Below are 14,758 nucleotides of genomic sequence, written 5' to 3'. Positions count from 1 at the left end.
TGTCCATCCTGCCTGGTACAGGCTGGCGGTAGTGTAAAGGTGTGGGGGATCTTTCCCTGTCCATCCTGCCTGGTACAGGCTGGCGGTAGTATAAAGGTGTGGGGGATGTTTTCCTGTCCATCCTGCCTGGTACAGGCTGGCGGTAGTGTAAAGGTGTGGGGGATGTTTTCCTGTCCATCCTGCCTGGTACAGGCTGGCGGTAGTGTAAAGGTGTGGGGGATCTTTCCCTGTCCATCCTGCCTGGTACAGGCTGGCGGTAGTGTAAAGGTGTGGGGAATGTTTCCCTGTCCATCCTGCCTGGTACAGGCTGGCGGTAGTGTAAAGGTGTGGGTAATGTTTTCCTGGCACACGTTTGGTCCCTTGACACCAATTGAGAAACAAACATTTCCAACACCTTGTAGAATCCATGGCCCCTGAAGGATTCAGGCTGTTTCTCGAGGCACAGCGGTGTCAAGTTGTCTGGATGTCCCTTTGGGTGGTGGACCATTCTTGATACACACAGGAAACTGTTGAGCGTGAAGAACACAGCAGCGTTGCAGTTCTTGACACCAATCGGTGCGCCGGCCACCTACTACCACAGGCACTTAAATATTTTGTCTTGTCATTCTCTTTCTGAATGGCACACATACACAATCCATGCCCAATTGTCTTAAGGGTTAAAAATCTATATTTAACCTGTCTCCTCCCGTTCATCTACACTCTCAGGAAAACAAATGCTATCTAGAACCTTAAAGGGTTTTTCAACTGTACCCATAGGAGAAACCTTTGAAGAATCCTTTTTGGTTGCAGGTAGAACCCTTTCTACCTGGAACAAAAAGGGTTCTCTTTTGGGGACAGCCGTAGAACCCTTTCTACCTGGAACAAAAAGGGTTCTCTTTTGGGGACAGCCGTAGAACCCTTTCTACCTGGAACAAAAAGGGTTCTCTTTTGGGGACAGCCGTAGAACCCTTTCTACCTGGAACAAAAAGGGTTCTCTTTTGGGGACAGCCGTAGAACCCTTTCTACCTGGAACAAAAAGGGTTCTCTTTTGGGGACAGCCGTAGAACCCTTTCTACCTGGAACAAAAAGGGTTCTCTTTTGGGGACAGCCGTAGAACCCTTTTGGAACCCTTTTTTTTCTAATTGAAGTGAATTTAACAGGTGACATCAATAAGGGATCATAGATTTCACCTGGATTCACCTGGTCAGTCTGTGTCATGGAAAGAGCAGGTGTTCTTAATGTTTTGTACACTCAGTATAGATAGATAGATAGATAGATAGATAGATAGATAGATAGATAGATAGATAGATAGATAGATAGATAGATAGATATCTTGTCTCAGGAAGGAAAGATACACAGAGCATTTATCAGAAAAGCAGGGAACTGTAATTTAGTGATATCCTGCTGAGACAGACAGACAGAGACAGGTCGTTTACTAGGCTGCACCCCAGCTGCCTGTCTTCCTGCCCTGCCTGCCTGTCTTCCTGCCGGTCTTCCTGCTTGTCTGTCTGTCTTCCTGCCTGTCTTCCTGTCCTGCCTGTCTGTCTTCCTGCCCTGCCTGTCTGTCTTTCTGCTTGTCTGTCTGTCTTCCTGCCCTGCCTGCCTGTCTTCCTGCCCTGCCTGTCTGTCTTCCTGCCCTGCCTGCCTGTCTTCCTGCCCTGCCTGCCTGTCTTCCTGCCCTGTCTGTCTGTCTTCCTGCCCTGCCTGCCTGTCTTCCTTCCCTGCCTGTCTGTCTTCCTGCCCTGCCTGTCTGTCTTCCTGCCCTGCCTGTCTGTCTTCCTGCTTGTCTGTCTGTCTTCCTGCCCTGCCTGTATGTATGCCTGTCAGTCTGCCTGTCTGTCTGTCAGTCTGGCTGTCAGTCTGCCTGTCTGTCTGTCAGTCTGGCTGTCAGTCTGCCTGTGTTCCTGCCCTGCCTGTCAATCTGCCTGCCTGCCTGTCTTCCTGTCCTGCCTGTCTGTCTGCCTACCTTCCCTGCCTGTCTTCCCGCCCTGCCTGCCTGTCTGTCTTCCTATCTTCCCGTCTTCCTGCCCTGCCTGTCTGTCTATCAGTCAGTCAGTCTGCCTGCCTGTCTGTCTGCCGGTCTGTCTGTCTGTTATAAGGATATTGTAACAGGGTTAAATAAGCTTCCACATGATACTAAAACATGTCCTTTCAATGTGTTTGTATTGATGTTGGTTGGTTGACTGTAAGCTTCTCAAGTCTATAAAGGTGTATCGGAAAACCTGTACAGTGACAAGGGAAACAGCAGACACCAATAGTTTTCCAAATCTATAATAATAGTTTTATTTCTAATTCATTATAGAGAAATGATAATGATTCATGTGAAATGAATGAGTGCATTGATAAAGAAGCCTAATGGCAACCTGGCAAATGTAACCACACTTATGCAGACACACACACACGATCTCCGGTACAATCGTAATATAATGTAATATACATCTCCCCATTAGGTCTATCTGACTCACCATCCCCATTATGATAGACCTATCGATGTCTGAATATCCTGGAGGAATATGCCTACCTGTGGTTGGCGCGCGTACAGATGTGTTGACGTCAATGAGAACGTATCGTTCTATTTAAACCGTGTCAACCAAATGATCCTATCAGACAGATTTGATTTTTTTTTTATACACCAAATCGTATAATCCATCAGAAAATAAATCCAACGGTCACCTCGAGATCACATTCGGTTCTGGCTGGCAACCTGTTTTGTCTCAGTGTCATAGCGACGTTGGCGATGAATACATGTATAATAAACTAACGTACACACACACACACACACGGCCTAATACATGTTGTGATGATCATATTTCAAAACACTTGTACGGACAGGAGCTTCCTTCGATCAAATATCCTCAAAATTCTCATTCATCATCATCCGTGGATGTCGTTAACCGACAGCTGGAGACTTACCTCATCTCTGTCCCCCTGCCCGAACTGAAGCCCCAAATCCACAAAATGTTCGACCCGAATATAACCGTCAGCATCCTCATCACACACGTCGAATACCTCCTTGAGCTTTTTCAGGAAGCCTAGAAGCTGTTCTTGGTCGGGGAAGACGTTTCCTTCCATCTTAAGAGTTCGGTTTGTCAGATAACGTCGTTATTGAACGGACTTTGTTTGAATAGGTTCTGTATTCGCCATCATTCCGGTTGCCGTTCTCCGCTGGTGCCGTTGCCGACTGGCTCGGTTGGTGCCGTGACATCAGCAGCATCCCGTTACGGAATGGGAAGGACCACTGGTCGACGCGCCGCGGGTAGAGACGATAAATGGCTACGATTCACGATCATGAATCGACTTACGTAAACATCTGCCCGTGAGCGTGTTTTTAAAGTGTCAGGACAGGTGTTTTATGTTATGATACAATTTGATGTTATTGCGACACCATCTAGCTCCTTGATTGTTTTCCAACCATAGGACTATTGAACAGAAAATTGGAAGTTAACCATTACTGGAAATCAACGTAAAATAAATGATATTTAAAAAGTAAAAACAGAACTAAATATGACACACGTTTTCCAATCGCCAGAACTAAATATGACACGTTTTCCAATCGCCAATGTATGTATTGTCCTTGTACACGCCCCAGCTCCATGGTTACCCTGAATAGCTACTTTTACGTTCCATTAAATTGTCCTGACCTCTGGTGTGGATGCTATTCTTGATAACTACCGGAACTATGGCATAGCTTAAGAAAAACCACCTATCTGGTCATAGGATATCAAACTTTATTATCTTACAAACAAGTTTAAAAAAAAAATCAAGATGGGACATTCACAGTTATATCAATGTGTAAAAAAATAAAAAAGAGACCAAAGATTAAATAACATTTGAAGGTACTTAAGCAACCTAGCCTGTACCCTCCCTTCCACAATACATTAGGTTTGTCAACCTAGCCTGTACCCTCCCTTCCACAATACAACATTAGAAGGTGTTTAAGTGGGTCATTAAAATGGTGCTCAGCACACCCAGAACTAAAACTAATCAATAGCTTTAATCTAGACTTTGATGAGCTGAATCCAAGGTTCTGGTCAATTTCATTTTAACTCTTGTCTACTGAGGAAATAAACTGAAATGCAAAACTATTGAATTTAACTAATCTCCATAAAAATAAAACATCCTGAATTAGTAGAGTCAACCACATGTTGACAGTAAGGCTGGGATAAGGGGTTTGGTAAGGTAAAATAGCTACCAGTATATAGCTCTTCATCAGAGAGACTGTAGAGTCAACCACATGTTGACAGTAAGGCTGGTTTCCCAGACCCAGATTAAGGCTCTACTCCTGAACTAAACAAAATCCTAGTAAATGGAACATCTCCAGCTTAATCTGGGTCCAGGGTAAACTGTCTATGGAGGTGTCAGAACAAGCCCCAGTCCATCCAACCAGAAACGGACTGGCCATGGGGCAGATCCGGCAAATGCCAGATTTGGACTGGTCCATCTTTAACTTAGTCTAAATTGGGGTTGTGTGCTGAATTATTATAATTTGGCCAATACTGGGCAACTCAAGTGTGGGAAATGGGCCAGTGTGTTAGAAGAAATGCCTGGTCCAAGTCGACCAAGAACGTCCATCTTGTTCCTCAGCTCAAATTCCCAACAACTAGCCTGGGTTCCAGCAGTGAGTCCCAACGTTCAGTCACCTGCAGAGAGAGAGAAAGACACACTGAAAAGGGATTCTATTCAATTCTATGGGAGTGACATCACAAACACATCCCCGTGGTAACCGGAAAACCACAACATTCCGAATTCTGCACATACAGCTGTTTTATTGGAACATATTTAACCCCCATTATGCCTGGTTTAAAGTATCCCAACAGGTTTCTCTTTTCAACTAAACGATTATAAGGGACATTCATTGGACAATGAACAGCTTCCCTCAACATGTGGGTGATGGGGTTAAAATGCAGTCAGGGACAATAGAGAGGGAGGGGGTCAAGCTCATCCATACAGTGTCACACAGCCAGTACAGAGTGAGAAGAGGCCTGCTTAGTGAAGAGAGGGTGGTCAATGGAACCAAAACAACATTCAAAGGTTAAGCCCCCCAAGAGTGTTAAGCCACCCCCCCCCCCCCCCCAGAGTGTTACGCCAGACCCTGGCTCTGACATACAATCTGATAATACATTATTGCAGAAATGAAGTCTAAATTGTGATGAATGTGCGCAGATCAATTGTGCTGCAGGATCAGTGCATGCAGGCAGGGTCTGTGAAATAACACTACAGTAACAGTATTTTATGTCTTACCCTGGAGCCCTGGGACACAGCGTACTCCACACTGATTCTATTGGTTTTATTCATGTATATATATATATAAACGTACAGTAACAGTATTTTATATCTTACCCTGGAGCCCTGGGACACAGCGTACTCCACACTGATTCTATTGGTTTTATTCATGTATATATAAACGTACAGTAACAGTATTTTATATCTTACCCTGGAGCCCCGGGACACAGCGTACCCTACACTGACTCTATTGGTTTTATTCATGTATATATTTATATATAAACGTACAGTACCAGTATTTTATGTCTTACCCTGGAGCCCTGGGACACAGCGTACTCCACACTGATTCTATTGGTTTTATTCATGTATATATAAACGTACAGTACCAGTATTTTATGTCTTACCCTGGAGCCCCGGGACACAGCGTACTCCACACTGATTCTATTGGTTTTATTCATGTATATATAAATGTACAGTAACAGTATTTTATGTCTTACCCTGGAGCCCTGGGACACAGCGTACTCTACACTGATTCTATTGGTTTTATTCATGTATATATAAACGTACAGTAACAGTATTTTATATCTTACCCAGGAGCCCCGGGACACAGCGTACCCTACACTGATTCTATTGGTTTTATTCATGTATATATAAATATATATATAAACGTACAGTAACAGTATTTTATGTCTTACCCTGGAGCCCCGGGACACAGCGTACCCTACACTGATTCTATTGGTTTTATTCATGTATATATAAATATATATATAAACGTACAGTAACAGTATTTTATGTCTTACCCTGGAGCCCTGGGACACAGCGTACTCTACACTGATTCTATTGGTTTTATTCATGTATATATATATATAAACGTACAGTAACAGTATTTTATATCTTACCCTGGAGCCCCGGGACACAGCGTACTCTACACTCTCGGATCCGTCCGCGTTCTGATACACCAGGTCAAACTTCCCCGGCTCCACCGGCGCTGAGGGGCAGACAGACATGTTAAGGTTGGTCCATCTTGGTAAGGTCCAGCAATGACAGGTAGTGCCAGGTGAGGGGCAGACAGACATGTTAGGGTTGGTCCATCTTGGTAAGGTCCAGCAATGACAGGTAGTGCCAAGGTGCCTTCAGATGGCTGAGGGAAACATCGTCTGAGTCCTGATTCTCCACCTTTCTCCCAAAGTTCTCTGTATCACCGCCTGGTATGGCAACTGCACCGCCCTCAACCGTAAGGCTCTCCAGAGGGTAGTGAGGTCTGCACAACGCATCACCGGGGGCAAACTACCTGCCCTCCAGGACACCTACACCACCCGATGTCACAGGAAGGCCATAAAGATCATCAAGGACATCAACCACCCGAGCCACTGCCTGTTCACCCCGCTATCATCCAGAAGGCGAGGTCAGTACAGGTGCATCAAAGCTGGGACCGAGAGACTGAAAAACAGCTTCTATCTCAAGGCCATCAGACTGTTAAACAGCCACCACTAACACTGAGTGGCTGCTGCCAACACACTGACACTGACTCAACTCCAGCCACTTTAATAATGGGAATTGATGGGAAATGATGTAAATATATCACTAGCCACTTTAAACAATGCTACCTTATATAAATGTTACTTACCCTACATTATTCATCTCATATGCATACGTATATACTGTACTCTATATCATCGACGGTATCCTTATGTAATACATGTATCACTAGCCACTTTATACTATACTATGCCACTTTGTTTACATACTCATCTCATTTGTACATACTGTACCCGATACCATCTACTGTATCTTGCCTATGCTGCTCTGTACCATCACTCATTCATATATCCTTATGTACATATTCTTTATCCCCTTACACTGTGTACAAGACAGTAGTTTTGGAATTGTTAGTTAGATTACTTGTTATTACTGCATTGTCGGAACTAGAAGCACAAGCATTTCGCTACACTCGCATTAACATCTGCTAACCATGTGTATGTGACAAATAAAATTTGATTTGATTTGATTTGATTTGAAAGTTACGCAGTGGAACACTTCTCATCATGGATTTAACGATGGAAGCTCACTCCAGCCAATCATTACATCAATCCAATGACAGGAAGTTGTACCAGTGCACTCTGGGAGAAGGGTGGAGTATCGCCATTCAACAGTTATTTCCTTCATTTCCCCACCCACCATTCGTTTAAACTGTTAAGCAGAGAGCAGCCATCCGTTTGGCCTTACCTTGATAAGCAGAGAGCAGCCACCCGTTTGGTCTTACCTTGATAAGCAGAGAGCAGCTCTAGCTCAATCTGTTTGGCATTACCTTGATAAGCAGAGAGCAGCTCTAGCTCAATCTGTTTGGCCTTACCTTGATAAGCAGAGAGCAGCTCTAGCTCAATCTGTTTGGTGCTGTGGTCGAAATGAATGATTTTCCCCTCCTGATAGACAAACGGAAAGACACACAGTGAGAAAGAACATTACCCAAATGAAACCAATTACATTTTTAAATATGTAGCATATAAACATTTCTTACCACATGTATTTAGTCCTAGTTCAGGACATAACTTAAGAAAAAAAACGCTGTCCACCTACGGTTAGAGAAAACCTCACCTTCTCCTCAAGTTATACCAGACAGAGGAGAGAAAACAGTTCCTAACCCTGTTCAGACAGCTGTTTCTCCTCAAGTTATACCAGACAGAGGAGAGAAAACAGTTCCTAACCCTGTTCACACAGCTCTGTCTCCTCATGTTATACCAGACAGAGAAAACAGTTCCTAACCCTGTTCACACAGCTCTGTCTCCTCATGTTATACCAGACAGAGAGAAAACAGTTCCTAACCCTGTTCACACAGCTCTGTCTCCTCATGTTATACCAGACAGAGAGAAAACAGTTCCTAACCCTGTTCACACAGCTCTGTCTCCTCATGTTATACCAGACAGAGAGAAAACAGTTCCTAACCCTGTTCACACAGCTCTTTCTCCTCAAGTTATACCAGACAGAGAGAAAACAGTTCCTAACCGTGTTCACACAGCTGTTTCTCCTCAAGTTATACCAGACAGAGGAGAGAAAACAGTTCCTAACCCTGTTCACACAGCTGTTTCTCCTCATGTTATACCAGACAGAGGAGAGAAAACAGTTCCTAACCCTGTTCACACAGCTGTTTCTCCTCATGTTATACCAGACAGAGGAGAGAAAACAGTTCCTAACCCTGTTCACACAGCTGTTTCTCCTCAAGTTATACCAGACAGAGGAGAGAAAACAGTTCCTAACCCTGTTCACACAGCTGTTTCTCCTCAAGTTATACCAGACAGAGGAGAGAGAGAAAACAGTTCCTAACCCTGTTCACACAGCTGTTTCTCCTCATGTTATACCAGACAGAGGAGAGAAAACAGTTCCTAACCCTGTTCACACAGCTGTTTCTCCTCAAGTTATACCAGACAGAGAGAAAACAGTTCCTAACCCTGTTCACACAGCTCTTTCTCCTCAAGTTATACCAGACACAGAGAGAAAACAGCGAGTCATTCAACTATTTTTACTTACTTTATACTCAGACACCTCTGGTGTGTAGTTCTCTGTCAGCTCCAGCAGCTGTGAACACACACACACACACACACACACACACACACACACACGACAGAGTGATAATGAGTTACATGGAGGTGTGTAGCACCTTAGCAACAGACAACTCTACAGTCATCTCTCACTCTTCTTCTATTTTAATTAAAGAGCTTTTATTCACATGGAAAACGGAGGGACTCACAGTGGCAAGAAAAATGTATGTGAACCCTTTGGAAGTCTGAAGTTCTCAAAAGAGCACCTGGATGTTCGACAGCTCTACTGGCAAAATATTCTGTGGATGAAACTAAAGTTGAGTTGTTTGGAAGGAACAGACATCACTATGTGTGGAGAAAAAAAGCCCAGCACACCAACATCAAAACCTCATCCCAACTGTAAAGTATAGTGGAGGGAGCATCAAGGTTTGGGGCTGCTTTGCTGCCTCAGGGCCTGGACAGTTTGCTATCGTCGGCAGAAAAATGAATTCCCAAGACATTTTGCAGGAGAATATAAGGCTATCTGTACGCCAATTGAAGTTCAACAGAAGTTGGGCGATGAAACAGGACAACGACCCAAAACACAGAAGTAAAATCAACAACAGAACGGCTTCAACAGAAGAAAATACGCCTTCTGGAGTGACCCAGTCAAGAGTCCTGACCTCAAGCCGATTTGAGATGCTGTGGCATGACCTCGAGAGAGAGAGAGCGGTTTACACCAGACATCCCTTGAACATTGCTGAACTGAAGCGGTTTTGTAAAGAGGAATGGTCCAAAATTCCTCCTGACCGTTGTACAGGTCTGATCTACAACTACAGGACACATTTAGTTGAGGTTATTGCTGCCAAAGGAGGATCAACCAGTTATTAAATCCATACTTTTTCAATGTGGGTTCAATAAAGACATGAAAACCTATAATTGTTTTGTTATTAGTTTTAAAGCAGCAGACTGTCTATTGTTGTGACTTCGGTGAAGATCAGATGAAATGTGATGATGAATGAATGCAGAAATCCAGGTAATTCCAAAGGCTTCACATATTCTCTTGCCACTGTACATCAGCAGCATCTTTAACTCTTTCCCTCCTCGACCATGGAGAGTCGACTGAATTAGTACAGCTAGGAGTTTCCTGGTCACATGACCTGAGCAGCAAGAAGGCTCCAGTGTCTGAATGGAGTGACGCTATACACTAACTATGGTCTTCTTTCTACCAGTACACTAAGGCCCTTCCAGTTGAACCACTGGGAAACAGTGTAACTTATAGACCGTAGAGGTAACCCACCTCTTATAGACCGAGGTAACCCGCCTCTTATAGACCTGCTGGTTCCGTACTCACCACACAGCTCAGTCTGATACACTGGGTTCAAATGGAAGCAATGGGTTTTACCTTCACTCAGGTCATGTGTCTTTATCTAGCCAGGGTGGTCCACTCAGTTACACTGTTTCCCAGTGGTTCAAATGGAAGGGCCTTAGTGTACTGGTAGAAAGAAGAACCCAGTGTATCAGACTGAGCTGTGTGGTGAGTACGGAACCAGCAGGTCTATAAGAGGTGGGTTACCTCGAATGTCTGTAAGAGGTGGGTTACCTCGACGGTCTATAAGAGGTGGGTTACCTCGACGGTCTATAAGAGGTGTGTTACCTCGACGGTCTATAAGAGGTGGGTTACCTCGACGGTCTATAAGAGGCGGGTTACCTCGACGGTCTATAAGAGGCGGGTTACCTCGACGGTCTATAAGAGGCGGGTTACCTCGACGGTCTATAAGAGGCGGGTTACCTCGACGGTCTATAAGAGGCGGGTTACCTCGACGGTCTATAAGAGGCGGGTTACCTCGACGGTCTATAAGAGGCGGGTTACCTCGACGGTCTATAAGAGGCGGGTTACCTCGACGGTCTATAAGAGGCGGGTTACCTCGACGGTCTATAAGAGGCGGGTTACCTCGACGGTCTATAAGAGGCGGGTTACCTCGACGGTCTATAAGAGGCGGGTTACCTCGACGGTCTATAAGAGGCGGGTTACCTCGACGGTCTATAAGAGGCGGGTTACCTCGGTCTATAAGAGGCGGGTTACCTCGGTCTATAAGAGGTGGGTTACCTCGGTCTATAAGAGGTGGGTTACCTCGGTCTATAAGAGGTGGGTTACCTCGGTCTATAAGAGGTGGGTTACCTCGGTCTATAAGAGGTGGGTTACCTCGGTCTATAAGAGGTGGGTTACCTCGGTCTATAAGAGGTGGGTTACCTCGGTCTATAAGAGGTGGGTTACCTCGGTCTATAAGAGGTGGGTTACCTCGGCGATCTATAAGAGGTGGGTTACCTCGGCGATCTATAAGAGGTGGGTTACCTTGAAGGCGATCTTCTGTCCGTCCTGAGGGGGAGCAGCTAGGAGGGGCATCTTACTGTAGTCCCTCTTGGGAACACTCTCTGATGGGTTCTACAACACACACACACCTATAAATGTCATACCTCCCACATCTTCGTTGCAGCAGCAACAGAAGTAGGTTACAGAATGCCACAGGGTCGGTGTCGAGTCCATTTCAATTCAGGAAGTAAACTGAAATGCCAATTCCAGTTCTGTGCTTTTCAATGGGAATTAAAAAAACAATCTAAATGACTTGAATTGATCAACCCTGGAATACCGTGTAGCAGTCAGTTGACTTACCTGAAACACCACAGAGCTGTTATTCAGGGAGTCCTTCTGGTACGATGGTGGCTGAGGAGTCTGCTGTCGCTGTCCACCTTCATAGTTGAAATAAAACCCTGCATCTTCCCCTCTCCCTCCTCTACCCCCACGAGGACCCCTGTCCCACTCCCCACCTCTACCCCCACTACGAGGACCCCTGTCCCACTCCCCTCTAACCCCCCTACCTCCACCACCCCAACTCTGGCCTCCATCCCCTCTACCCCTAATCCCTCTACCCCCACCTCTCTCCACACCCCTAGGGCTTCCCCTGCCTCTCCAGGTGGGTTGTGCTGCCATAGCAGGGACTATTCCCATCCCCAGGCCCGGTTGTTTGATAACCAGCTGGATCTCCTCCTCACTACTACTACTAGAGCATGGGCTCTCAGGCCTCCTGTGGGCCTTCTGCACTGCTGGGGTAGAGCCTGGCCCTGGAGCATTAGCTTTCTGGCCAGGGGATACAGAGGTCCTGGGACCTGAGGAAGGGAGGCTGGGCCTGGAGGGGGTGGTTTTGTCTCTAGGACCAGCTCCGGAGCTGGTGGGTATGGTGGTAGGAGGAGTGGCAGCAGGTTTGGATAGAGGAGTTTGGTTTTTAACGGGAGGTTTGGCTGTGGTGGCTTTGCTAGAGGCATCGTCACCCGATGAGTCTGACGAGTCCGAATCAGATGATGAGGGAGGTGGGCGTGGTTTCTTAATGGGGACTCTGGGTTTAACTACAGGGGTGGCTTTAGATGTGACAGGGGGTGTAGAGATAGCAGAGTGTGATTTGGGGGGTAGTTTCTGCATGGGGGTTTTACTGGGGGCCTCCTCCTCCTCACTACTGCTTTCACTGGAATCAGAAGAGTCGTCCGTTTCCCCATTCGGGGTCTTTGCTGTGGCTTTACCGTTAACAGATACTGCTGTGGCCGCTGGAGCCTTCTTGGTGTTTTTGTCCGCTTTGACTACAGTGGGAGAGGGTCCTGTGGACGAGGTGGGAGAGGGTCCTGTGGACGAGGTGGGAGGGGGTCCTGTGGACGAGGCAGTGGTTTTGGTCGACACCTTATCTTTCTTGTTCTGTTTCTTCTTGTCTTCTTTCCTCCTCTCTTCAACCGCAGCCTGGTTGGAATCGGCCTCCTGACTCTCCTTCTTTCTCTTCTTCTTTTTCTTCCACTCTTCACTCACTCGGTTCTGTGTGGGCTCCTCCTCCTCCTCGGCAGCTCTCCTCCTCTTCTTGGACTTCACAACAGATGTGTTCGACTGACTTCCACTGGAAAGGGTTAAGGTGTCCACCTTGACTCTGTCAATCAACACAACACGGAGGGTTGTAACGCTAGATATTCTCAAAGTACTAGGGGTGGTGTGCGTGAAAACATATTGGCCTAGGCTAAGACCAGGCTTGCAGTGCAACCCCTCTATTGTTTTGTTGCGAGCCGGTGTAGCTAGCTACCTAGCTAGGCTGTATAACCAACCCAAATAAAATTGAATGAACCAACCACGTGGGTTAGATCACAGACTGAAATCCTAATTAAAGTTACAGCGCCATTAGCTCTTGTCCAAAGCACTAGCGCAGGTCTAGAGCTAAGCGTGGATCAGACTGGATAAAAACGTGTCTGGCTAGGCGGGTGTGTGTGTGTGACGCACCTGATGCTGTCGTTATCTCGGACTACGTAGACGCTCTCTGTGTGCGGCAGGTAGCAGTCTTCAATGAACAGACTCAAAATGCTCCTGCGACTGAAGTCGAATTTTTCCCTGATCACGCTGGCTATGTCTGCTACCACGCGGCATTTGTTCAGATCCACGAGGACCCAGCACATGCGACAATCGGATACCGAGGGCGGCGGGTAATCAAAATACAATCGCACCCGTATCACATTGGTATTGGAGGCTGCCATTGTTGCTGTGTATAATGAAATATATCTCACACGCCGTTCAGAAAACGAGTTGCCTGTCTTTTGAAGAGTTGACTCGTTCAGTTACTGCCACCTGTTGGCACGGAAGGGAATTAGCCAGCTAAATATTTCATTCAACTCTCCCTCATAGTAGGCAACAGTAGGAACCATTTTGGTCAACAACTAAACATTCTCTTTATGGACAGATCTACATACATTTAAAACGTCACACATAGCGGATGAGGTAGTGCATGTCAGTGTTGTGTGTCAGTTGACTATAGAATGTGAGACTAATGCTTCGAATAAAAAACAAAATCATGATGTAATGACAGGCAGCCTAGGATAAACATATCGCTTGAAAAACTCAGTAGCAACTCCAACACCTGATTTTATCCCTTCACGTTTTTCCACATTGAGGAACCATCTCCATTCAACTCCAAAATTATATTAAACTTTTCTAGACTCTCTTCAGCGGACAGAGACCGCAAAGAAACCTGTAAATTGTAGTGAAGATACATGTTTCACGAGCTGTGGTCCTTCCATAATTGTGCAACGCCATGCTTGTTGTTGTGATACACCAGAGTTTTTTTGGTGCTTTCAAGACAACTGGGAACCCAACACACACACACACACACACAAAATAGGACAAATAATGTCTGTGATCTTCAGGTCGGAAAGTCAGAGCTCTAGCAAGATGCCTGAGTTTCCGACTTTGAATTCGGAGTTGGATGACCTTTCAAAACTATTTTCCCCAGTCGGAGCTCGTTCTCCCCCCCCCTTTTCCCCGAGTTGTCTTGAATGCACCGAAGTCTGAGATTTCTGAGTTCCCAGTTGTTTTGAATGCAGCATTTCTACCATCGTTCTTATTGTGCGCTAGCTCCCTACGTCATCACTACAAGCACCATTTGATTCACCAGATACTCTACATGCCCACGTGCTGATACACCAAGCACAGAGAGGGTCTGCTCGAAAAGCCAATGGAAAGCTAAGTGCCCACCCAGCCGAGCTCAGCGAGGAGAACGAGAGAGAGCAGGGTTGTACACCAAAGTTACATAGCCGAATTCAACACGTACATTCCAAAATGCTGACAAATATTGACATATAAATCGATGACAAATTACATGACCCTCCCCTGGACTAAATACAAGAAAATACTAAACCCTCCCCCATTTTCCTCCAGGTAACAATTGCTTAAATTTCGACCGCTACCTAACTAACTAGTTGCTTAGCTGGCTAGTTGCATTCTTATAGATTTGTAAAAAAAAAAAAAAAATCTGGTTATTCGACCAACTGTAATGTGAAGCTGCTGTTTTCCTTCCTCCTATTGGATTGTTACAAAACTTGACTTCCCCATTTCAAAACAAAACGCTCTGACTGGACGCACTGAGGAGCCGAATGTTTCACACGGCTTAAAATATGCGATTCCCTTTCTTGCCAATAGGCGACAGCAGAGTATACTACATCTTTGGTAGTAGTAGTTG

The 14,758-nt window shown here is 45.7% G+C and overlaps 2 protein-coding genes across 2 annotated transcripts in view; both read right to left on the bottom strand.

Moving 5' to 3' along the window:
* The window catches only part of LOC139422356 (rab11 family-interacting protein 4A-like), a 112,096-nt gene extending 108,903 nt beyond the window's left edge, over window positions 1-3,193 (bottom strand). The window contains 2 exon segments of the mRNA XM_071173560.1: window positions 2,893-3,054; window positions 3,056-3,193. Coding sequence (XP_071029661.1) covers window positions 2,893-3,054; window positions 3,056-3,193 — 300 coding nt within the window.
* A 2,402-nt stretch (window positions 3,194-5,595) lies between these two features.
* On the bottom strand, window positions 5,596-13,342 carry LOC139422600 (coilin p80). The gene is made up of 8 exons (XM_071173746.1): window positions 13,030-13,342; window positions 11,634-12,685; window positions 11,392-11,546; window positions 11,074-11,163; window positions 8,728-8,775; window positions 7,556-7,625; window positions 6,102-6,190; window positions 5,596-5,607 (listed from the first exon to the last, which is right to left on the bottom strand). Exons 1-8 carry the CDS (start codon window positions 13,278-13,280, stop codon window positions 5,596-5,598), a joined length of 1,767 nt encoding a protein of 588 aa, XP_071029847.1. The 5' UTR covers window positions 13,281-13,342.
* Between the last annotated feature and the right edge of the window lie 1,416 nt (window positions 13,343-14,758).

This window comes from Oncorhynchus clarkii, chromosome 12 (genome assembly GCF_045791955.1).
Source record: "Oncorhynchus clarkii lewisi isolate Uvic-CL-2024 chromosome 12, UVic_Ocla_1.0, whole genome shotgun sequence".
Classification (NCBI taxonomy): domain Eukaryota; kingdom Metazoa; phylum Chordata; class Actinopteri; order Salmoniformes; family Salmonidae; genus Oncorhynchus; species Oncorhynchus clarkii.
This window is presented reverse-complemented; position numbering and strand designations above follow the sequence as displayed.

Excerpts from the sequence above, each read along its gene's own strand:
- LOC139422600 (XM_071173746.1), bottom strand. The coding sequence starts at position 13,280 with ATGGCAGCCTCCAATACCAATGTGATACGGGTGCGATTGTATTTTGAT. Across the intron at positions 11,164-11,391 it reads ACAGCTCTGTGGTGTTTCAG|AACCCATCAGAGAGTGTTCC; the intron begins GTAAGTCAACTG and ends TGTGTGTTGTAG. Across the intron at positions 7,626-8,727 it reads CAGAGGTGTCTGAGTATAAA|GAGGGGAAAATCATTCATTT; the intron begins GTAAGTAAAAAT and ends TTTGTCTATCAG.